This window comes from Populus nigra, chromosome 10, assembly GCF_951802175.1.
Source record: "Populus nigra chromosome 10, ddPopNigr1.1, whole genome shotgun sequence".
Taxonomy (NCBI): Eukaryota; Viridiplantae; Streptophyta; class Magnoliopsida; order Malpighiales; family Salicaceae; genus Populus; species Populus nigra.
This window is the reverse complement of record NC_084861.1, coordinates 4,346,145-4,369,676: the sequence shown is the minus strand read 5'-3', so window position 1 is coordinate 4,369,676 and position 23,532 is coordinate 4,346,145. Positions and strand designations below refer to the sequence as shown.

General features: G+C 35.4%; 4 protein-coding genes across 7 annotated transcripts; all 4 read right to left on the bottom strand.

Moving 5' to 3' along the window:
- Window positions 1–1,569: 1,569 nt before the first annotated feature.
- On the bottom strand, window positions 1,570–2,492 carry LOC133704475 (mitochondrial import inner membrane translocase subunit TIM17-2-like). The gene has a single exon (XM_062129304.1). The coding sequence runs from the start codon at window positions 2,302–2,304 to the stop codon at window positions 1,663–1,665; it is 642 nt and encodes a 213-aa protein (XP_061985288.1). The 5' UTR covers window positions 2,305–2,492; the 3' UTR covers window positions 1,570–1,662.
- A 5,120-nt stretch (window positions 2,493–7,612) lies between these two features.
- On the bottom strand, window positions 7,613–11,463 carry LOC133704487 (uncharacterized). 3 transcript variants are annotated; one of them, XM_062129319.1, is made up of 6 exons: window positions 11,342–11,463; window positions 11,176–11,250; window positions 10,982–11,088; window positions 9,098–9,132; window positions 8,155–8,252; window positions 7,613–8,011 (listed from the first exon to the last, which is right to left on the bottom strand). In XM_062129319.1, the coding sequence occupies exons 2-5, from the start codon at window positions 11,176–11,178 to the stop codon at window positions 8,185–8,187; spliced, it is 213 nt and encodes a 70-aa protein (XP_061985303.1). In that variant the 5' UTR covers window positions 11,179–11,250; window positions 11,342–11,463; the 3' UTR covers window positions 7,613–8,011; window positions 8,155–8,184. The 3 variants fall into 3 exon arrangements, with proteins under 3 accessions (XP_061985303.1, XP_061985302.1, XP_061985301.1); XM_062129318.1 differs by having other exon boundaries at window positions 7,613–7,974; XM_062129317.1 differs by lacking the exon at window positions 7,613–8,011 and having other exon boundaries at window positions 8,023–8,252.
- A 1,330-nt stretch (window positions 11,464–12,793) lies between these two features.
- LOC133704191 (receptor protein kinase-like protein ZAR1) lies at window positions 12,794–17,183 on the bottom strand. Its single transcript, XM_062128966.1, has 2 exons — window positions 15,492–17,183; window positions 12,794–13,946 (listed from the first exon to the last, which is right to left on the bottom strand). The coding sequence occupies exons 1-2, from the start codon at window positions 16,999–17,001 to the stop codon at window positions 13,312–13,314; spliced, it is 2,145 nt and encodes a 714-aa protein (XP_061984950.1). The 5' UTR covers window positions 17,002–17,183; the 3' UTR covers window positions 12,794–13,311.
- Window positions 17,184–19,583: 2,400 nt separating this feature from the next.
- On the bottom strand, window positions 19,584–23,160 carry LOC133704479 (proteasome subunit beta type-5-B-like). 2 transcript variants are annotated; one of them, XM_062129308.1, is made up of 8 exons: window positions 23,006–23,160; window positions 22,625–22,744; window positions 22,396–22,525; window positions 21,848–21,954; window positions 20,680–20,814; window positions 20,496–20,599; window positions 19,995–20,095; window positions 19,584–19,880 (listed from the first exon to the last, which is right to left on the bottom strand). In XM_062129308.1, the coding sequence occupies exons 2-8, from the start codon at window positions 22,739–22,741 to the stop codon at window positions 19,756–19,758; spliced, it is 819 nt and encodes a 272-aa protein (XP_061985292.1). In that variant the 5' UTR covers window positions 22,742–22,744; window positions 23,006–23,160; the 3' UTR covers window positions 19,584–19,755. The 2 variants fall into 2 exon arrangements, with proteins under 2 accessions (XP_061985292.1, XP_061985293.1); XM_062129309.1 differs by lacking the exon at window positions 23,006–23,160 and adding an exon at window positions 22,883–22,985.
- Between the last annotated feature and the right edge of the window lie 372 nt (window positions 23,161–23,532).

Below are 23,532 nucleotides of genomic sequence, written 5' to 3'. Positions count from 1 at the left end.
TTCCCTCGCATACAAAAACTTAAGAAATAATTTAGTCGTTGCTATGGCGTGCAGTGAAGCAAGGAAGCAACATGCAGGTCCTAGGATGTCACCAGCACTAGTGTAAGTAAAATCTACCGATCAAGAAATTTAGAGTGGAACTATCAATGCTGAAATTGTAATCGAAGAGAGGTTATTCACATGAACCATATAAAAAGCCAATACATGCACCATCATTTTCAACAATGGAACTATCAATTCTTACTCTTTAATCTATACTACGAATCTCTGAGTATCATCCTGTCCTCTTCTGATATCTCTATCCCTCTCCTCCAACCACACTTTCCCAACTATTTCCTTAACACAATCCCATAAAAGTCAACATTGTTCAGAAATCAAACTTGCAAGTATGGATAACAAAGATATAGCTGAGATTAGGATAAGGGCAAGGAGCTTTCACTACGAAGAATACAATAACAGAAGGGTGTTCTTGAAGAGCTATCCTCTTCATTGTGGAGCAGAAAACAAGACAGCCATTGAAGAGATGGTCAGCACCACTAACAAGAGGGTAATCCTAACGGTATTTCACTGGAGTGCAGTGAAGGGTAGGTTCTGTTATAGAGGAGAGCATGAGCTCCAGAATTTATATCATGGCTTGTATCCATGTCAGCTTCAATGCCCCTATGGCCCTAATTCAGCTGAGATTCCACCTTTTCTGCCTCCACTTGGCAATTGTCAGGCAGGCACCCAATGGTGGAAGTTCGGTGCTTTATTCTGATACTAGGACTTGTTATCATGCAAAAACTTGACTCGTGACCCATAAAATCATCTTGCTAAATTATCACAATTGCACGACATGAAAAACATTCTATAGGCTAAATAGCAGACAGTTAGGCACGAGTCAGTGCAGCAAAAATCATGATTTTTAGCATCCTAAAGCAGACACTAATTTCTAGGGCAAGTTATGCATGAGTTCCAAGGGATCTTAAAGAAGATTCATGACATGATGCATCTTCTTATCATGTTACTAGTAGCTTTCACTACAGAATATCCATGTTAATATAAACAGATAGGGCAGAGAGTATGGTTTGCAACCCAGCTACTCTGAACCCACCCGCTCCTTTTTTTTTTTATCATTACAGAGCTTAAAAATCTTCCCTAACCAAGTCCTAATTCAATGAAGGCGACAACAGCACCAAGCCTGGTATGGGAAACACAAAATCCACTGGTACACAAGAAATGAAATCACGCCTAAACTATGAAAATAATTAACTTTTAAACCACAAACATATTCTCTTATTAGAGCCTTAATATGCATGGCAATGCACAAACATGATGGAATGCTGCCAAAGAAGCACTCATTCAAGTTCACATAGAAGCAACATGCAACCAAATTGAATCCAACACAGCTAACACAAACAAATCAATGACACAAACAATCAAAAACAGAGAGAGAGTAAATGAGATACTAAAAAAGCAAGACCTTTTGTATATTGATGCTATCCCATAAAATCAAAAAATAATTAAATACCATACATTATATTGATGCTACTATCTATATATATTTCATTCATAATTCATGGATGGATATAAAAACAGCAAATAGAATGCATTCATCACGTTATAAAAAAAATTCATCACCTACTAACATAACAATAAATTGGGAATTAGGAGGGAAAAAAATCACTTGTACTCAAAAGTTGGCACAGGTGGTGCATCAAAACTCTCCAAAACCTCCGTCTTACTACTAGCCGCCGTCGATTCCTTCTTCTTCTCTCCACCGAACCACCCACCGAACCACGAACCCGACTCACCCTCTTGGGCCTGGCCCATGGGGAACCCTCCTGGCCCACCACCAGCCATAGCAGGGATAGGATCTTCATCAATCATGATAGGCATGCTCTGTTGATCACCCATAACCTTGTTGAGCATAATCCCAGCTCCTTCTATCAGACCCAAAAGAACGCCACCAAATACAGCTGCCCGAGCGGAGGCGCCAAGCCCTTGCCGCATGGAGAGAAAGCCTCCCGTGGCGGCGCCGGCGATGATTGAGTTCCAAGGATCCTCCTTCTGGCGGAGGTAAACCATCGAACAGTCAAAGGCGGAGAAGAGGCCTCCCCACACGGCAAAACTGCCTCCGACACGCGGCGCATTCATTCGAACGGCTTGTGTACCGCCCATAAGACGTGCACCGCTGGGAGAATTGTGGACGCCTTTTAGGAAGTGGAAAGCCGAGCCGCCAACAGCTCCCATTCCAAAAGCGCCGCCGATGTCGTCCAGAATCCGGTCTGGACACGGCTCTCTAGAAGTCTCAGGTGTCCCCATCGATCGAAATTGCCCACCGATTTAGGGGTTCGTTTATTAACAAATTAATTCCGGTTCGTGAAAGAGAGGGAGCTAGCTTGCTAGGTCTCCTTTCTTTCGGCCTTTCCGAGAAAGTCCCTTAGGGTTCATTTTGACCTACGCCCCACGCTTTCATTTTGGACTTTGGTGTCAAACTAAACAATAGATCCAGTGGGAGATCTATGATCTATTCTATTATTATTATTATTATTGTTATTATGTTAATTAACTAAAGAATTGGGGTAAATTATTAATATTAAAAGGCATGGAAAAGCATTGTAGTTTCCCATGCCTTTTAATTTTCTCTATTAGCTTTGGTATTTGCGCGATCCTGCGAATCATTTTTTTTTACATAACAAATATTAAAAAAATATAAAAAATTTAAAAATTTTAGGTTTTTCTGCAAAGTTATACCCAAGAATCTTGGGTTTGGCTGCAACGCCTGACGTAAGAATAATATTTATAATATTAATAATAAAATTAAACTTGGATGACTCAAGTTTAAGTAAATCTGGCTGTAACACCGGACCCAAGAATACTGAATGTGGGGTTGGTTATAAGGTCGTGTCATAAAAGTGTGATGACTAAATAGATTAATTAAAAAAAATAAAGAAAAAAAATCAATAGGAAGGAAAAAACTAATGAAGAAAAAGAAAAAAAAAACATAGAATTAATTGGGTCAACCTTTTAAACCAGGTTATCCCGGATAACCTGAAATTTGCGTCATGAAAGTTTGATAACTAAATAGAAAAAAAAATGACGGGTTTACCTGGAATTAACCGGGTTAGCCCATTAAACCAAGTTAACCCGTCAAGCCTAGGATAGGTGTCATGAAAGTATGAAAGTCTAATAATTAAATAAAAAGAAAATTAACTTTAACAAGATAAACTAAATGAAAAAAATAACTCGTTAATTCAGGTTAACCTATCAAACTCGAGATTCGTATCATGAAAATCTGATAACTAAATAAAAAAAATTAACATTAACAAACTAAATCAAACAAAAAAAATTCATTAAAAAAAATAAAAACAAAAAACAAAAGAAAAAAACAGTTATATAATATAATATAATACAATAATAATTATAATAATAATGATAATGAAAAAACATGGGGAAAATTTAAAAAAATAAAAAAAGAAAGTGGGGAAAGCTAAAGCTAAATTCTCAACCAACTCAATATTGAAAAAATAAATTTAACAAAGATAATTTAAAAAAAAAAACTTGTGGGGGAAACACTGTAGCCAAACAAAAACCATGTAAGGAAAACACTGTAGTAATTCATAGTATTTTTTTAAAAAAAAAAGCTGTAAAGCTAATCTCTCAATCAGCTCAATATATAAAAAACCGACAAAGGCTATCTAAAAAAAAGAAAAAGTTAATTTTGGGTAAAAGAAATGAAAAAAAATGTACAAAAAAGAAAACAAAAGCGGAAAAAAACACGTGGGGAAAGCTACAGTGTTTTAAAAAAAATAAAAAAACTAAATTTTAAACCAGCTCAATAGTAAAAAATAAAATCAACAAAAATAATTCTGAAAAAAAAACAAAACAAAAAAAAGAAAATATGTAAAAAATGACAATTTTGGAAAAAAAAAACATATAGGGAAAGCTAAAGCTAGATTATCAGCTAGCTCAATATTGAAAAAATAAATTCGATAAAGATAATTTAAAAAAAAATATATGGGAAAACACTGCAGCAAAGCAAAAAGTATGTAGGGAAAACACTATAGCAATCCATATTGTTTTTTTAAAAAAAAAAACTTCAAATCTAAATTCTCAACCAACTTAATATAAAAAAAATAAAATCTACAAAGACCATTTTAAAAAAAATAATAATAAAGAAATCATAAAAAAAAAACATTGTATGAGAATATTATAGCAATCCACAATGTTTTTAAAAAAACTATATAGTTAAATTTTCAACCAGCTCAATATTTTAAAAAATTAGCAAAGATAATTTTGAAACAAAAAAATTTAAAAAAAAAACAAAAAAAAGAAGAAGAAATCAATTTTGGGTTAAAAAAAAGAAAAAAAAAACATGTAAAAAAACCAAAAGCAAAAAAAAAAAAAAACTGCTGCTACAGTGAATATCCCACGCGTTTTAGAGTATTCTATAATTATTTCCTTATTATTAATATATTATATTATTATAATTATTATATCATAATTATATTATATTATATTATTCTATTCTATTATAACATATCCTAAAAAATACTGTAATTTTTTTCTTTTTAATTTTTTTTAATGATTTATTTTTTAATTTAGTTTTTTAATGTGAATTTTTTTTATTTAATTATTAGATTTTCATGACACAGTTTCTGAGTTTGATGGGTTAACTGATTTGACAAGTTAATCTGAAATTTGTGTTTTTTTTTATTTAATTTCTGCCATTTAGTTTAGTTTGTTAATATTAAATTTCTTTTTATTTAATTATCAGACTTGCATGACACGTATTCTGAGCTTGACGGGTTAACCCAGTTAATTTTGGGTAAACCCGTCAATGTTTTTTCTATTTAGTTATCAAACTTTCATGACGCGAATCCCAGGTTTGACGGGTTTACCTGGTTTGAAGGATTAACCCAGCTAATTCAGATTTTTTTATTTTTCTTCATTAGTTTTTTTTCCTATTGGTTTCTTTTTTTTGTTTTTTTCTTTTTAATTAATCTATTTAATTATCACACTTTTATGACACGATCTTAGTCAGACCCACATCCAAGGTTATTGGGTCTGGTATTGCAGCCAAACCCATTTAAACTTAAGTCATGCAAGTTTAATGCTATTATTAATATTATAAATATTACTACCAGGTCAGACGTTGCAGTCAAACCCAAGACTCTTAGGTATAGCTTTGCAGAAAAACCTAACACTTTTAAATCTTAACTTTTTTTGATATTTTTTATATAAAAAAAATTAACTCGCGGCATCGCGCGGGTCATATAATTAGTTTATTATATTATGACTTGTGGATATTTCAAATTCCTTTAAAAAAAAAAGAATTTTTCATCAAATTAGATATGGAGCCGATCTTTAAACCCAAATTAGTTTGAAGATCTTATAAGAAAAACACCCTCTTAATAATACATATGATTGAAATAAACACGAGGGGCAGGTAAAATTAATTTAGTTTTTGCAAGCACCGTTGAAGGGTGAGTTTTAGAAAGTTTAGTTGTTGAGTAAAGAGCATGTACCTATTAGAACTTAGCCAAAAGTAGTTTATTCATCGTCTATGTAAAGGTACTGTAACTTCAAACAAAATAAAAATGTATTAAATTTTGTAAATATTTATAAATTTAAACAATACATGAGCCCGTAAGTTGTTGTATTTTATTATAGATATTGTATTTGAAACAATAGAACAAAAAAATAAAATTACAAGACTCGAGTTGGATTTTAAAATTATAATATGGCTCGGGTCAACCTAACTCGTGACTTGAACTTTGTTCCGAATCATTTTTATTTTTATACGTCTTAATTGAATAATTTTAGAATTGAAAGTTTTTTATAATAATATTTTAAAAATAAAAAATAATAAATATTATATCTGAAGATATGTTTTTTTTATACCTCATGTTTTGAAAATATATAAATTAACTTTAAAACTATTTTTAAAATAAATTTATTTTTATATTTTTATCTCTTCAACATGTAGCTAAAGTTTTCATAACTGCATAAATTGAGTAATTTAAATTATTAAATGCATAATACTTTCCAAATTATTATGCTCATTTAGAGCTGGATTTGCACAGGAGTTTAAATGAAATTTTATTTTTTTTGTTTTAATATACTATTTTTACATATCTGAATTGTTTTAATTTATTGATATTAAAAATAAATTTTAAAAAATAAAAAACATATTATTTTCAAACAATAAACACTTAAAAAAAAACAATCTCCACGAAAATATCTCAAACCTTGGACTCTATTCAATCTCCACTCTATTTTTCTTGGATTAACTTCCATCTCCACGAAAACAAGAGTGATTCGCTTAGCTTTTGTCAAGAGTCAATGAGGGAGCATATTCAACAGATAAACTTCCATTACAGACAAAAAAAAAGTAAATTAAAGAAATAATTCAAGCGTTGTCTCTATGTCATTCTGCCTTGCATGATGACAAGCTTGAAGCAGAATCCAGGCAGGTCCTAACCTAGGACTCCCAGGATGTCGGCGATACGGAAAGCCTATCAATAAAGACATTCAGAGTGGACGCTATACCAAAATATCGTAACGGAAGGCAGCCATTATCGATGATAAGATAACGTTGAAGAGAGATGCAACAATCCACCATCATTTTCACTGCTTGAATAAGTTAATCGGACTCCCATGTCTCGACTCCTAGAATCATCCTGTCCTCTATTGACATTTCACTCCCTCTCCCACTTTCACCCTGCTCTCATGAAAACCCTATAAAAGCCACCTTTGCCGCCATTAACATCATAAGCATGGATTGCAAAGATATGGAGGAAAATGGGACGAAAACAAGGAGCCTTCGTTTTGAAGACTACTACAATAGAAGGGTGTTCTTGAGAAGCTATCCTCTTCATTTTGGAGCAGAAGATGAGAAAACCAATGAAGAGAAGGTCAGCGCCACAAACAAGGATACAGAGAAGAAACCCATCAGGAGGATGTTCTCAGCAGTAATTCACTGGGGTGAAGGAAAGGTTCTACTATTGAAGAAATTTAAGGATAAGCTCCAGGTGACGAAAACAAGGAGCCTTCGTTTTGAAGACTACAACAATAGAAGGGTGTTCTTGCGAAGCTATCCTCTTCCTTTTGGAGCAGAAGATGAGAAAACTAATGAAGAGAAGGTCAGCGCCACAAACAAGGATACTGAGAGGAAACCCATCAGGAGGATGTTCTCAGCAGTAATTCACTGGGGTGAAGGAAAGGTTCTAATATTGAGGAAATTTAAGGATAAGTTCCAGGTGACGAAAACAAGGAGCCTTCGTTTTGAAGACTACAACAATAGAAGGGTGGCTTGCGAAGCTATCCTCTTCCTTTTGGAGCAGAAGATGAGAACACTAATGAAGAGAAGGTCAGCGCCACAAAAAAGGATACTGAGAGGAAACCCATCAGGAGGATGTTCTTAGCAGTAATTCACTGGGGCGAAGGAAAGGTTCTAATATTGAGGAAATTTAAGCATAAGCTCCAGGTTTATATCATAGCTTGTATGCCTATCAGCTTCAAGCCCCCTACGGCACTAATTTCTATTTAACTCCAGCATTTTCTGTTTTGTCTTCTTCAAAACTGTACTGTTCGCATAAAATATATAATATGCATGCAACAAGTTACATATATCAATACAGAATTTCTAATTTCTCAAAAAAGGCAGAAAACAGGGTTCCTCTATTCACTACTAGCAGACTCTCTCTCAATCGTTCATGTATAGATGAAAAGAAAACTGGAAAAGAAAGAAAATCCACACATCAGCATGGTTCAGTGAGAGAAAATCTCAGAATACGTTTGGCTAACATACATGAGCTATCATATACCTAACAGCATCAGAAGATGAAATTTTCAGGTGAAGTCACTTTCTCCAATCCCCTCCTGCTCAGGCAAGGCATAATGTCGACAAAACAAAAGAAAGAGCCCGAGGTGATATGGCATACACTGATGCTTTTCTATAGCTAATTCCAGCAGAGAATCCTTTGGAATCTGGTGATCAATCAGGTCATGAAAGAGAATGCACCATCTATAAACATGTTTGCCAAAAAATGCCTTGAAAACAAGTTCATAAAATGATGCCAAACAGTGTTATCAATTCAATTTTATGACACAAACCATTTCATCACATGGGTGACATATTTAACCACAAGAAAGAATGATGGAGCTTACTTCCACATACAGAGACAACAAATTTCTATCTCAGAAAAAAATTATCGACACGCCCATTGTGAAGCATCCTACGGCAACCCAGGGGCTCAAGCGTTCACCTATTTCAGCAATCAAATGAGAAAGCACCAGAATGTCAGATAGTTGATCACATCTTAAATTACCAAAGATCTATAATGAAATGTTTTCCATTCTAATTTTCTTCTTCATGGTTTATGTGTGTTAGTTTGACAGCAACACTAAATAAAAGTGGAATTATGTTGTCATATTCCTTCATTCTTTTTTAAATGTACAACTCCACAGTAACTAACTTCAAAGTTAAAACCTTTAAATTTGACATTTAATTTTAATCCCACACCAAATGCTTTTAACGTGATAAATTTTAACAACCATGTTTAAAAACCTGCTTCAATTGACACAAACTTCTAAGAGATCCATATATCAGGAATCCCCTTTTACTCTTTTTTGGTCCAAGACTCCTTGGTCACCCCACCACAATCTTACAAGTGTCTGTCTCTCTTTCTATCCTCATTACCAGTCCTAACCCTACTCACACCCAACTGTTACCAGGTAAACCAATACCCGGGGACTGTCACCCTCCGCAAAATTAATTTTCCCCTTCTTATTTATTGCAAAAATAAAAATCTTTCGATTATTTTCATAATTAAAAAAATGTTGATAGGGCAGTTTGTTTTCACATCCAAAGTCCAATATGCACATGATGCAAGTTACAGTTCATCTTTGGTAGAATAAAGTAATAACAACGGTAATTTCTTTATGGCCTTAGTTATATATGTATGTGTGTGTTCTGGAACTTCTCTTGACAAATTAAGTCCACACTGTTAACTAATTTCAAAGGGAGGAAAATAAAAGGAATTAGATGATATGCCCAAAGGAAGCTAAATGAGTTGTGTTGATGGCAAAGAATATTGGTAAGAAAGCCTACCAATTCTGGCTGCTTTCCAAAAGAAACCACGAAATCTGTCAAAAGGCATATGACAACAGTTAGTTCCATAATCATCAATACATATCAGTCACACACCAACAATAGTCCTGTTTATATTAATATCTCTTGTTAATAGTAACTCACAAGTCATGCCAAACAAATGATGACCTGGAAGGATTATAGATAACTGGTTTCACAAAGTTATACATTTAGCTAAACAATGAGATAAAGAAGATAGTTTTTTTCCCAGGGGTGCTAGCATGCCTAAATTCTAGTGTGTGTGTGTGTTAGGGGGGGTGGGGGTGGCAAGGTTTAAATGTTCCAAAGCCAAGCATGGATAACTATGACTTAACTTTAAACAAGAGTAATCATTCATTCCCATGACACATGCCTGATTATGCGGTTCCAAATGCTTTGATCACTATGTTGTTGATAATGACAGAAAATTGGAAGCCAGTCACATAAAATATGTTCTTTGGCTGTTGCTTTGTTTGCAGTAGCAATCCTCTAATCTCGTCACAGATTTGATAATAACCAGACCATCTTTAGTGGTGGTATATGATTGGTTGATGTTGTCACAAGTTTTATTTATTTATTTATTTTGTTCTTTACTGTGGTCATTGGTAGACTTTTAATCAGGGGGGACAAGGTGTTATACCCGTTTTCATACAACGCTATACATGAATGAACTTGAACAGCACAGATTAATGCACAGTGTTTTAAAAAAGAAATGTCTTTTCCTACTTCACCTCTTGTTTTGATTCACAGCAAGGATGCGAGAGCCGCCTCTGACCATTCACAACATGTGAACAAACCCACTTATTTTTTCATGTTCTATGGACAGGTGGAAAGGAAGTAACTAATGGGGCTTCCATTCACTGAAACTTACCCTACTGAAGAGAAGATTTAAAGTGTTCCACACAAGAGCTGATAATCAGCAGGTTGACCAATGCTACTAAACATATTTCACTGAGGAACATAGCACAACTTAAAAAATAACACTGGGAAGGCCTTACATTTTCAAAGTGATGCCACAGATATAAATTCTTTGTGGATCTTAGAACCTAGAAGTCCCTTAGGCAGTGACCTCATAGAATTGGTATCTCCAAGGTTCAACAGTGATGTTGTGCATGCAAACATGACAAGCCATAGTGTTTGGCATTTCAGGAGGCGTAGTTTTAGATGATTTAAAAGTCCTCTTCAACCCTTGTTATTTTTGTTGGAGTGCCAGCATGATTATTGTGAGCTTAGATGACCATGTAAAACCTAATAGCAGCACAAGAGTATACAGCGGCAAGATGGGGATGGTTAGATTGTAAAGCCGGTAACATCATTGAGTTTGGAAGATCTAGCGGGCTATCAATGGTTTGGGTCTTGCTAAAACTACAGAAAAGATTGGTGCAGCTAAATTTCTCCAAATCCTATCGTATGCTAAATGAAAAGGTTTAGCACAAAAGAGCATCCAAAGCTTAGAGAATCTCACCTATGTGTGCATCATCTATTTTATACGGCATAAAATGAGTGGTGGAAACCTAGGTATTATTTCATAAACATTGAAATCAAACAATTTTATGCCATTGATGAGGACAATTCATAGAATTCAGGATGTTAATGCCACCCACTTGAGACTAATTAGCAAAAATAGAAATGCTCATTACCAAAAAAAAAAAAAAAGCACATGCATAAACCTGGATTTCTAAAAAATGGTGAAAAAGAAAGGGAAAAGCTAAGTTTTCTTAACTATAAACATAGCAAACCAACGTTGTGGTACAGTGCAACTATTGTTTTACTGTTATAAGCAATCAGCAATGCCCTCTTTCAAGTCCAATCATCTGCTACACATATGGATCCACTGAAAAAAATTAAGGGAAGAACTGGACATACCCATTTCTCTGTTCAAGGATTGCTGGAAAGTGCATCTTCACAAAAGTGCATGTACAAATCCCCAGTAGCACAACTGTCAGAAACGAATGGAAATTGAACAGTGCCGACTGCAAAAGGCAAATGAAAAAAAAAACCCACGTCAAGAAAACAAACAATCATAGATTAATAAGAACAGAATTTGATTTAATTTTTACCATTTCTTTCTTCTTATGATGAAGATGGCTTCTCTTCCTTCGAATCTACAAGTCACAATGCACCTGCCTAGCAAACTAAATCAAGGAACGAAGAGCATAAGGAAATCGAATCAATCCTTCGACAGATTAGGTTTTCGTCAGAAAGAGAAAGTAGAGTTAAAATTACCTTGCAAGTTTTCCAGATTTTGGGTCTTCAGGATTCGCCAATGAAAAATCGCCAAGAACCGCTTTTCTTGCTTTGATTCGAGCCAAGATTGTTGGCTCTGCACTACAGCAGAAAAATATTAGTAAATAGTCCATGCTAAGAAACGGAAAGGGAGATTTTGGTCCGTGAAGTTACATTCTTATTCTATTCTAGTCCCTATACTTTATTCTTAAACTCTTCTTTTGAATTTTGATGTAGATGGTAGTAAAATTTGAACCAGCGTTCCAGCTGGTAATTGATATCTGGTCACTCTCGAGAAACTTGAGTTTTTGTTTTATTAATTTAAATGTGTGGAATCAATTCATTGTAATTGAGAAATTATAAGAAACAAAATTACAATAAATTAGTTTTATCTCAAAATAACAACTTGGTCCATGATCTTCTTAATTTCGATAACGAATCCTTGAACTCTTTTTTCACATGCTAATTTTTGTTTAATTGGATCGATTAATATATATGAATTTTTTTATAATTGTGGTTAATATTATTGGGTTCGAAAGGTGGATTGATCGGCTCATGTATTGTGGAAGAGTAAGTTTATAGACTTGATTTTGTGAAGTTTAAATTGTGTTTTTGTTTATTTTGTGTTTTAAAAGTGTTTTTGAAAAAAAATAATTTTTTATTTAAATTTATTTGCTTTAAATTAATATTTTTTTGATATTTTCAAATTATTTTGATACGCTGATATCAAAAATAATTTTAAAAAAATAAAAGATATATTATTTTAATATATTTTCAAATGAAAAACACTTTAAAAAATAATTACAATCACACTTTCAAACATGCTAAGTAGGTTAATTATTAATGAACTGTTTTACTTCAATTTTTTTATTTTATTTTTACATTATCATGTATCAATTATTTTTATCATATATCAATTATTTTTATCTTGATTTTTATGACAATTTACTTTTCTTTTTTTATATTGATTTTTTATGTTTGAATTAAGGAATAAATTAAAAAGGTAAAATCCAGACAATAAATATATGTTACTACGGGAAGAAACATTTATGTTTTTAAAATATTTATGTTTATTTGACCTTATTTAAGAGAGTGTTTGTTTTTATATTTAAAAATAGTTTTTGAAAATTTAAATTTTTTTATTTCAAATTAATTTTTTTATAATTTTGAATAATTTGATGTAATAATATTGAAAATAAATTTTAAAATATATAAAAATTATTATTTTAATAAATTTTAAAACAAAAAATACTTTGAAAAAACTAATAACTATAAATCTCAAACACTACATAATTCTTATTGCATCCGTCAATCCATTTAAATTGTTTAATTAATTTTGACAAAGTTTTTTAAACTAATATTAGTTTCCTATTAAACCACTTCCCTTGTTAAATAAAAAGTTGACAAATGTTATAAAATCTTAATAATAAATGATAAATACAATAAAAACAATAGCGTAAAAAATCTCAGATACGCGTCAGATTTGATACTCTTATAGTATTATAGGACAGCACAGCCTCTGGTATTGAAGGCTTGCATGGATTGATTTTTTCTCGGTGCTTATTACATAACCCAACGCTGACACCAAACGAATCAACTATCACTACTAAATTCTCTTGATCTCAACCAAGAAAGGAACCCAGAAAAGAAGAAAAGCTGTGAAAAGTAGAGAGAGAGATCTCCCATGGAAACTGGAAATAGAAATTTGAGTTACAAACGAAGCTACTTCCGTACCTCCCACAAAAGAAAAGAAATTGTATCCTCATTCCAGCTATACCATGAAAACTTGCTGGACCTGTCCAAAAGTTTTAGGCTAGGTTTCGGAGCCAGTGAGTCTGATCCGAAGCAATCTTTGAGCCACCTGACCTTTTAAAAATTCAACCATGGCCAAAAATGGAGTGCCTGTTGAGAAATCAACTTTTTTCCCAGAAGAATGTGGCAGCTAGTTGCTGGAAAAGCCAGCATTCCTCCTATGTTCCAATCCTTTCAAGATTTTCGGATACAGTTTTCATCCTTGGACGGACCTCAGGGTCAGCTTCAGCGCAAGCAAGGGCAACATGAAAAACAGCTATTACCTCTTTTTTGGCATGCACTTCTTGGAGCAACAATGGATCTACCATGTCTGATAAAGGGTTTTCTTCTTCAAAACCCTTCCTCACCCATCTCACCAAGTCTGGAACTTCTATCGAAGTGGATGCTGATGGTGAAAGCTCTGGAGATTTTCCAGTAAGCAATTCAAGCAAAATAACTCCAAATGAATACACATCCCATTTTTGGGTTGGTCTGTTACCAGAAACACGGGCCTCTGGAGGACGGTAGTTGTTTGGTCGCTCTGTTTGAACTGATTTTAAGTAAGGGAGTGCTCCACCTATAAAGCCACCTGAAGAGGAGGGATTATTGCCGGTGATGTTGATCAGTCGGTTCAGGCCAAAATCAGAAATGTAAGGTTGGAATTTGTTGTCGAGGAGAATATTAGATGGCTTGAGGTCTCCATGGACAAATTTTCTTGGGCTGCATTCGTGAAGGTAGGCTAAGCCCCTGGCTGTTCCCTTGGCGATTCTCAGCCTGGTTGACCATGAAAGACTTGATGGCTGTCCATTTCTCCCTGTAAACAAATGCTGTTTATTAGTGGCTATACCTTCATGGTTAAATGGTAAGGATTCAGAAAATGATCGATACTAAGAAACAGAAAAAAATTTACAGTGAGGGGCCTTCTATCAATTTTTTGGAGAAAAGACAAAAAGATTGTAAAGCTCACTCTTTTTGTAAAACTTTAACATCCAGATGAAAGTGAACGAGAACTGAGGGAAAAAGTTGAAACGTGCACCTACGAACGAAGCTTGAGGCATCAAGATTGATTTCCCTAAACAAACACGCTTATGTTTCGAACAGAAAAGATCCTACAGGGCACAGGGAGGTAAAAAGCAAGGACATTCTGTAGTTTTGCCTGCAGCTAGCATTTATTGACTCATCTCAATGAATGCTCACCTAAGAGAAGAATTCGTGGGGACAAACTGTACTAATGCCTCTCATTGTGATTGGAGATCCAGGAATTACAAGACCTTCCATCATCATCACAATTCACCATGCACCGGTCCAGGTAATGGGTGGCCAATGATGAGGGACCTACCAATTCATTGCATCTTGTTCGGAAGCTACAGTGTCAAACTAACCTAAGCTTTCGCGAGTAATATAAAACCATTATTGAAGCATTACCCAGTAATTTAAGTTTTTGAATTAAAATAATCATCTGACAGGCCAAGCAGCTAGTAATTCGAGTCTGACTTTGGACATTCACGATAAATAAAAATACTTTGTGTGAAGACAATCATATCCTACTAATACAAGTACTAAATGTAGTAGTATGCAGTCCAATCATTTCCTTTAGGCTTCTCCCTAAATTCCCCAAGCTCAATGCACGAAGTCAATTATGGAGTAGTTTTTTAAATTCAGATCCAAGATCTGTGATTTCCCCTATTCCATTGACTGCTGAAAAATGTACCTGAATAGAGAACGAAAAAAAACCTGCAACCCCTCTTTTTTAACCTAAATAAATTCTTCTTCCAATTATAAATCCAGCAAGTCGGGGCCTGGCTTGGTATAGCAATGAAACGAAATTCCCCCTTCTATTTGTGAAAGGAAAGGAAAGACCAGGCATTGCATTAAAAAGGGAAAGGGACTGGTGAGTGAGAGGTACTGACTACATAAGGCATTGTCCAGAAAAAGCACCACAATTGGGACCTGGCTATGGTTGATTGAGGGAGTGGCATGCATCATAACAGGTAGGTCACATGACCCACTAATGTCCAGAGTCATAATGACCATTCCCACGTCCATTAACTAAGCCCGTTTATGACATCTAATTGAAATTCCCACAAGAGAAAGGAACAATAACTATTGGCTAAGACAACAGTGAGCCTTAAGGTTAGCCCGCAAGCACATCGTGTTCAAAGACAAACGTATCGAGTTAGTGCTCGAACCGGATTCGCAACCATGGTTCAAACTTAGACAGGATAATTCAACTTGAACCGAACGTTACAGCATTCGGTTTGACCATAAAAACTTTGGTGTAATACAAGGTCAATGGCTTTTCATGGAGGATAAAAGATTCTGCAAAAGAACATAGGAACAAAGAGAAAGGGAAGAATACCTCGAAAAGCATTAGCCAAGTTGCCATTGGAGATGAAATCACTGATTAAAAGCTTCTCATCTGGAGCCCAATAATAAGCTCTCAACTTGACAACATTTGGATGCTTGACCTTTCCAATAGCCTGCGCCTCTGCTACAAACTCTTTATACCTCTGCTCTCCTCCTTCGCCAAGCCTCCTCACAGCCACAGGGCTGCCATTGTCAAGCACTACTTTATACACTATCCCCAACCCACTCTTCCCCAACACATAAGCAGATGCTTTTAGCAATTCATCAAGCTCAAAGGTGAAACCTTTATCGATTGCCACAAGCTCTCCTTCTGGTTTCACTCTTTCCACCTTTTCCTGATCTTCCAAATCAGACTCCTCAATTCGAAGTCCATTAACACAATAGCATAGCGAACACAAGTGTGATTTCTCATTGCCACCAAATTTGCTTTTTCCAGTGCAGCTACAACCATTAGAATCATCCTTCTTTTTCCAGTAAATGTATACTATTACGAGACCAAGAAGCGCTACACCAGCCGCGTTAGCTACTGAGATTAATATTATCAAACCGGGACTTAATCCCTTTTTAGAATTATTATCAGAAACCGGAGTTGAATTCTGATTTCCCGATGAGCTCTTTGCAGAGTCCTTGCAGGATTTATGAAGCGGAAACCCGCAAAGCAAAGGGTTGTTAAGGAAAGCAGTCGGTCCTTGGTTTGCAAAAGACCCTGTTTGAGGTATCTCACCGCTGAAATTGTTGCTTCGCAGATCAAAACTGACAGTAATAGGTAAATTTCCCAGTGATTTCGGAATCCTACCCGATAAATGATTGAAAGAAAGATTTAAAGTGTTGGACAGAGACTTAAGCTCACCAACATCATTAGGAATGGATCCATTGAAAGCATTATCAGAGAGATCAAGCTGCAATAAATTATCCAAGTCAGGCCAAATCCCAGCTGGAATTGGACCAGAGAATTTATTCTTCGCAAGGATCAATCTCTGCAACTGCTTGCAGCTATTCAAGTTTTGAGGCAAAGAACCAGACAGCGAGTTGTTGGAAAGATCAAGATTCTGGAGACGAGGGAGGTTACAGATTGAAGGAGGGAGAGAACCAGAGAGATTGTTACCGTAGAGAAAGAGACCGTGAAGTGAAGTAGCGTTAAACAACTGGTCAGGTATTGGACCGTAGAAGTTGTTGTTGTGAAGATTAAGTCTCCGAAGATAAATTAAGTTCCCAAGCTCTGATGGAATATAGCCGCGGAGATTCTTGCCGGAGATTGCAATGCCTACAACATGAGGGTCTGGCAATCCGGTTATGTTCATGCAGGAGATTCCGGTCCAGAGACATGGAGTGGGGTCATCTTCGTTCCAGTCAGAGAAAGCAGAGCCAGTTGATGTTTGATCAACGGCTGATTTTAAGGATAGGAGGGAGAGTCCATCAGGTGTGAGGGAGTGGCTTGGTTCGGTGTTAGCAAGGAAGTGAAAGAAGAGAAAGACTAGCGTTAATAAGAGGTTTTTCTTCATTGTGCTTGTTATTGTTTTGGAGAGTAGAAATGAGAGAGAGGAGGGGGATTTACAGGAGGAGAGGATATGGGAAGGAAGGAAAGAAAAGTGGTGGTGGAAGGTGTGGGGTGGTTGGGTGTGAGAGATTTATGAGGGGAAAGAGACTTGAGAAAGACGAGATTTTGATCAGAATGGGCTCCACCTCCCGCCAACAGAGAGAGAGAGAGAGCAGAAAAGGGAGTTTCTATAAGAGAGAAAGGGAGGGGAGTAGAAGCAAAGTAATTGCAAGTGATTCGGAGAGTTTGGTCTTATGCATGATGTTGACGTTTGTTTTTACGCTGAAATGTCTTTCCTTTTGTCTATATAACCTCGGCAACGTTAGAAACTTCCCTTTCTTCTCGGATAATCTATAACTGGAATAGTTGTCTTTCCGCTTTTTTATGGCTTGCTTTTTATTAAAAAGTGTTTTTGAATATTTTTATTTTTTAAAAATTATTTTTTTTTAATTTGAATTTTTTAATATATTAATATTAAGATTAAAATTCTAAAAATAAAAAATATTATTTAATATATTTACAAACACAAAATACTTTAAAAATAATCATTATCATAATATTAAACAATCACGAGTTGCTTCAATAATGGATTGTCCTCGAGTGACTTGGTTGATAGAATTCATCCGGAAAAAAACCTTAAAAGGCGATCGTTAAGAGACTACAGATGTGATTAATTCTTGATGAGCAGCTGCTGTTTTTGATTGCTCGATCTCCTATTAGTTTTGATCATTAATTGTTTTAATCTCTTAATGGAGCTAAAAAAAGAGTCCATTTTTATGAGAATTGAGGGAGGATTTAGATATATCCGGTCTAAGTTTCTCATATTTAAGTTTATTAGCAACAAGTAAAAGATTTATAGAATTTTTCTTTATTCATCTCATAACAAAAAAAATGAAGAGTGGATACATGTTTCCATTTTAAAAATACAAAAATTCACTTTAAAATTATCTTACATTTATTTGGTGAATAGATCTTTATTAAAAACATTAGCTATAAATATGAAAGAACAGAACCTGATGACTCCTCTCTCTGCACTCTGAAGTCGCTTGAAGTACCGGTCTCCATTATTCCTGTAATGAGCCGAAGCAAGCACTGTTGATGGGGTTTGCAAGAATTTTGGAGTCTTCTTTCCTGAGGAAAATGGCATTGCATCAGGTTTCCGTGTCTCTGTGTATATTTCCTGACAAAGACCTTCTCTGCTCTCCCATCATTGTCAAGAAGAGAAGAGATAAGACTCAAACAAGTGACTAAATCTACAGGGTGCAGGAATTTTCGTTAAGTTACAGATACTTCACGCAGATGAATGTGAATCGATCATATCCATCGATCGCCTGGGGATCTCATCGAGTCATATTCCTAATAGATGGACAAGATCAGTTCATGAGCTTGCAGGCGATTATCCAGATACATTCTTGCAAGATAAGTCAATATTCAGACCTTGAGAGGTAATGTGTGTCATTAAGTTATTAAGATTGATCTTAACGAACACAATTACTATAGCCAGATGTACATTTGATTTGACTGGTGGATGGTTGGCCTCGCCTATCATCAAATAGATGCATTTAGTAAGGGACACTAATCAAAGTATAATCCTTAATCCGTCCAATAATTAACCAAAACTTCCCACCTCTGCATTCCTTCTCAGATCAATCTCTTTCATGTAACCAACGCCACTTTCGACCATTAACATAGACTAGCATAATAGCATAATAATTACTTGCCTGACACTTCTGTTTCATGTTTTCATGTACTCGTCCGATTTATTAACTTGTAGTGGAGGCTGAGTGGTTTTAATTATTAATAATATTTCGCAGTTCTTTTGTGAGAAAGTGAAGAGTGATTACACCTCACCCCCAATCATGAAAACATGCTTAGAAGCTAACAAAGAGAGAGACAGATGCTCTTTCCAGCTCCCATTGTTGTTTGCTTATCAATGTTTCCTTCTGGCTTGTTTCAAAGAATCAGAGAGATTGAGCTTCATTTTGAATACAATTGCAATATAATTTGTTGCATGTCAGGTACTAGTGTCAGAACTCAAAAAAAAAAAAATGTGGCTGTTGACTTTTACCAATTGGTCCCTTTATACACACGACATGTAGAGTAGAGTAGAGATGAGTAATTAATAGTAAGAAACCACTTACCTTTTGAAACGGGAAGGAGAAACGCTTTGTTTCAGCCTACGAACGCAATTTCCGACCTGAAGCAACAGAGAGAGGGAGAGAGGATCACACGATCCTTTGCTTTGTATTGAAGGAAAGCATTTGATGTCGCATGATGTCAAATCTTGCCCTTACGAGCATTTGGTTTTTATTCAATGTGATCATGAAAAAAACATTGGTGCCATTTATACCCCAAAATAGGTTCAGTTCAACAGTCGTCAGTTCACACATACCAAAATAGGAACATAGAAGAACAGCCCTCGTAAGACCCCCAATGCACACGGTTTAACCTCCTATCTCCACGTTTCGAGCCCCTGCATTCTAAGCAGGAATTACACTGGTTGTTGCTTGTAACTGTATACAAGGCATATATCTAAAATCCCATTCCTCAAGTACCAAATCCAATATATTTCATCTTCAAGGTTTTAAGCACAAGAGAATTTTGAAATTCTAATGCTTCCATAAGGAGAGCTTAATTAGTAATTTGAAATGTCATCAGCGAAAAACAATGCTGAAGAAACAGAGCTACATTTTGGAAAGATGAGCACCAAGGCCCTCTTTTATGCTTCAACCATTCGGTCCGGTTCTGAAGCTTCAGTTGACACAACTGGATAATAATTGTAGTGGAGCTCTGAGACATCATCACCAGATAATTTCTTCCATCCATCAGGTCCCACATAATAAACTGTTTACAGAGCACAAATTGATACCGCAAATTAGCTCATGAAAGCATGCATGTACACAGACATGCACTAGCAAACAAACGGAGGGGGGAAAGGGAAGGGGGTGGGGAGCGTACCGCTTGCTACTCCACCACTGGCTCCATCACGGAAAGTTGCATGATAAATAGCTCTTCTGCCCAACTCTGCAGCTTCCTCGATTGACATATCAAATCGATACCTGGCATAAGTGTAAGAATATGTTGAACATAAACTGTGCACTATATTTTTGTAGCAAAGCAATGCAAGTGAAATGGTATAAAACTTCAGAAAAATGTGTCGGGCCATAGACAATCCACTTCCCAATCATTGTTTTTCAAAACTGTCCACACAAACAAGCATCTTTACAAATTTTTCTTTCTTATAGAAAATACATGAATTCTACAGATGTATTCAACATCATCTAAGCATTTATTTCACTATTTGCCTGTGCTTCTTTGCTCTTTCTTTCTTCTTCATTGTCAAATTTTCCAAGTGTTTCCATGAGATGTTTCAAACAAAGACAGACTCAAGCAATGGGCTTGTTTCTTATCTAATTCACAAATGTAAGGAAAAAATTATTAAAAAGAAAGTGCACTCACCCACTATCTAGTACACCATATGCATATGGAGAACCAGATCCAACAGAGAATCTTGTTCCCTTCAGCCTTCCACCTTCACTGTCCACGTAATATAGTCCTGGACCCTGCAACATAGAAAAGATAAACACAGGTTATGCAATTTATTAAAGGAAAACATGGAAAGGTCACATTCACAAGTCTTTACCGTTTCATCCCAACCAGCAATCATGGTCCCAACAGACAAGCCCATTCCACGGTAAGAGTACAGAATGTTTGCCAGAAGCTTTGATGCCCCTGTGACTGATATTCTACGCTTGTTTGCCAATTCATGCAGTCGGCACTGAATTATACCAAAAAACTTCCATTAGCACTGAGCATTATGCACACAATTACAAATGAACATCAAAGAATTTACATGGTTAATCCCAGAATCAATGTCAGGCAGAAAATAATACCCAGGCACATAGACCCAAACTAATTTTCCACAACTTGATGAGCATGCAATTGTACTTCATTAGACTTAACCACTCAATGATTATTCTGAAAGGATATGCCTATGCCTGGCCTTACAAATCATTGCCCTAAGGTCTTGCAATAGATAATTTACTTGAACATGGAATACTCACTTCAGTTAAAAACATATATCCTTGTCATACAACTTCACTTCATCTAGTATGACACAGGAATGTATTAGAGAAATAAAGCAGGCCTTAGTTTCAGAATTTATAGCATAACATAGTTGCATTTGCATTAGACATAGAAAAAATTGCATTAGGCATTGATAAAAATTTTCAGCAATTGAATTGACAACATCAACAAATAAGAGTTTCCACTGACTTCCCTCTTTTCCTGACATATAGATTGCCTAGTTGTGGAGAACATCTAGCTGCATTGTTATTATTTCACACTTTATTTCAGAAGATATTTTGAATTAGTTTTACAGTCTTGTCAGTCCTTGGGTGACTGAGGAACAAGAATTTAATAACAAAAGGTAAGACCATCGAATGTGCAAACAAGAGAAAATATGTTAGTGCAAATGTCACATAAATTAAACAGCCCTGAAGCGGTCAAGACTTCACCAAGCAATCTTGCAAGCAGTACTCAATGCATCTAATAGGGAGAAAGGGAAGAGATGGTTTGGCCATTAGGGCCTGATTATTCTCTGGTGCCTAAGATTTAAAATAAAATACCACATATGCTGTTTCCTACCTGGTCAGTGGAGACTTAATTCCAAATTCTTTATAAAGGGGAACACTTTTCCTAAGAAATCTTCATGCCCATAGGTTTTGCATTGCCCACGAGAATATCTAATATTAGTTAATAATTCTAGCATGGCAGCGAAAACAGTAAAAAGACCAACATAAGCATATTACCTTAATGCCCAGATTTCTGTGCCAAAACTGACAATCAGCAGCTCCTCCAGCCATTGTACCAAGCATGTAGGGATTGATTTCAATGATTTTTTTAACTGACTGTGATGCTGAAAAAAATTGAGGAAAGGTTAAAAAAGTAGAGCTGGATACACCATGTAAAACAGCAATATTAATGCTCCAGACATCGATTAATACCAATGCAAGTGATGAAGACGGCTGCACAACATAACTTGATAAACCATGACAAGGACCAACACTAAGTGGAACGCATATCCAGATTGCAACAACAATTGCAACATGTCCAGATTTTCCTATAACTCAGGCCAGTTGATCTGATTGAGCACTTTACACCAGCAGCATTTAATATGAAAAATAACATACGATTTCATGCACATCGCCGCACACATATATATAAAAAAACAATAAGCCACAAATTTACCCAAAAATGAATCAAATAAACGTACAAACATAGCCTCCCACACATACCACGTAACAAAACAATAAACCAAAAACTTATCCAGAAACAAAAAAAGATAAAATAAACATACAAATATAGCCTCCCATGCTAGCACGAGAATCAGCCGCAACAATGACACCATCCTTAAAGATAAAGGCAAGCGTAGTTGTCCCCTTGGCCGGCTTCACCATCTGTACAGCTTCCTTCTGGAAGCCATCAAACTGAAACCAAAACGCCAAATAAAACTCAACTCATAAACAATTCTGACTTTCTCCCTCCCACACAAATCGCAAAGCATAACAAACAAAACTAAAACTCACATCTGTAGTAGTGGGTAGCTCAAAAGCTGGAGCAGCAGAAAACCCATCATCAAGCTCACTGCCGGCCGTTCCAAAGACCGAAGCAGTGGACTCGAGACCGCTAGTATCAAACTTCATTATCTAAAAAACCAAGGACCACGACAATTCAATAATTTATTTAACAGCAAAGAAAAGAAGAAAACCTAGCCCTAATTTCGGTTTTGAAAAACCAATCCGTCAAAAGTAACCACATAATTTATGAAACATGAGATCACAAACCTTAATCTCTCATATCTGATAGATTTTATCAATTCAAAAACATATAAAGCTAAGAATTATCGAATTGAACGTTGCTAAAATGTGATTAGGAGTGCAAAGCCCTAAGAAATTGATGTAATGTACCTTAGGAAGAGAGAGAAGAATCTGTGCAGAGATCGAGAAAGATTACTGGCTACTGGATTTCAAGCTTAAGAATTGGATTGCTGGGTTTTATTAAAGCTATAATCTTTTCTTGTTCAACAGGCAAGGCAAGAGCAGGGACTCCGCGCCCGGTTTTTATTTGGGCCTTTTGAGATGTAGTAACGTGGGCTTTTGGGCTGAGTCTGAACTGACATGGATTTTGATTTGAGTTTTAGCCCAATTCTTCATAAATAAATCTAGGCTTTCCAGTTTAATTTTTTTTTTTCTTATTGGTTTGTCATTCCTGGGCCAGTTGAATAATTCTATATAATTCTTCAAAAATAAAATAAAATAATTATTGACAAATTATAAAATATTTTGTTGTTCATTGGGTGATAAGTAACGACTAACGAGACTATAGACATGCAGTATATATCCGAGTAATAACAAGAAAAAAAATAAAAATCAATTTTAAAGGGGGTGCGTGTTGTTGACAATTGATAAATTTTATTTTTCAAAATATTTTTTTA

Bases quoted from the DNA above. Each gene is read 5' to 3' on its own strand.
- LOC133704475 (XM_062129304.1), bottom strand. From the start codon at position 2,304: ATGGGGACACCTGAGACTTCTAGAGAGCCGTGTCCAGACCGGATTCTG.
- LOC133704487 (XM_062129319.1), bottom strand. The intron at 9,133-10,981 runs GTATGTCCAGTT...GCCTTTTGACAG, and splicing joins ATCCTTGAACAGAGAAATGG to ATTTCGTGGTTTCTTTTGGA. The intron at 8,253-9,097 runs GTAGGCTTTCTT...TTGCTGAAATAG, and splicing joins TTGGAAAGCAGCCAGAATTG to GTGAACGCTTGAGCCCCTGG.
- LOC133704191 (XM_062128966.1), bottom strand. From the start codon at position 17,001: ATGAAGAAAAACCTCTTATTAACGCTAGTCTTTCTCTTCTTTCACTTC. The intron at 13,947-15,491 runs GTATTCTTCCCT...ATTTGTTTACAG, and splicing joins CTTGGCTAATGCTTTTCGAG to GGAGAAATGGACAGCCATCA.
- LOC133704479 (XM_062129308.1), bottom strand. From the start codon at position 22,741: ATGAAGTTTGATACTAGCGGTCTCGAGTCCACTGCTTCGGTCTTTGGA. The intron at 20,600-20,679 runs GTAAAGACTTGT...TCTATGTTGCAG, and splicing joins TTGCTGGTTGGGATGAAACG to GGTCCAGGACTATATTACGT. The intron at 19,881-19,994 runs GTACGCTCCCCA...CTCTGTAAACAG, and splicing joins CAGTGGTGGAGTAGCAAGCG to TTTATTATGTGGGACCTGAT.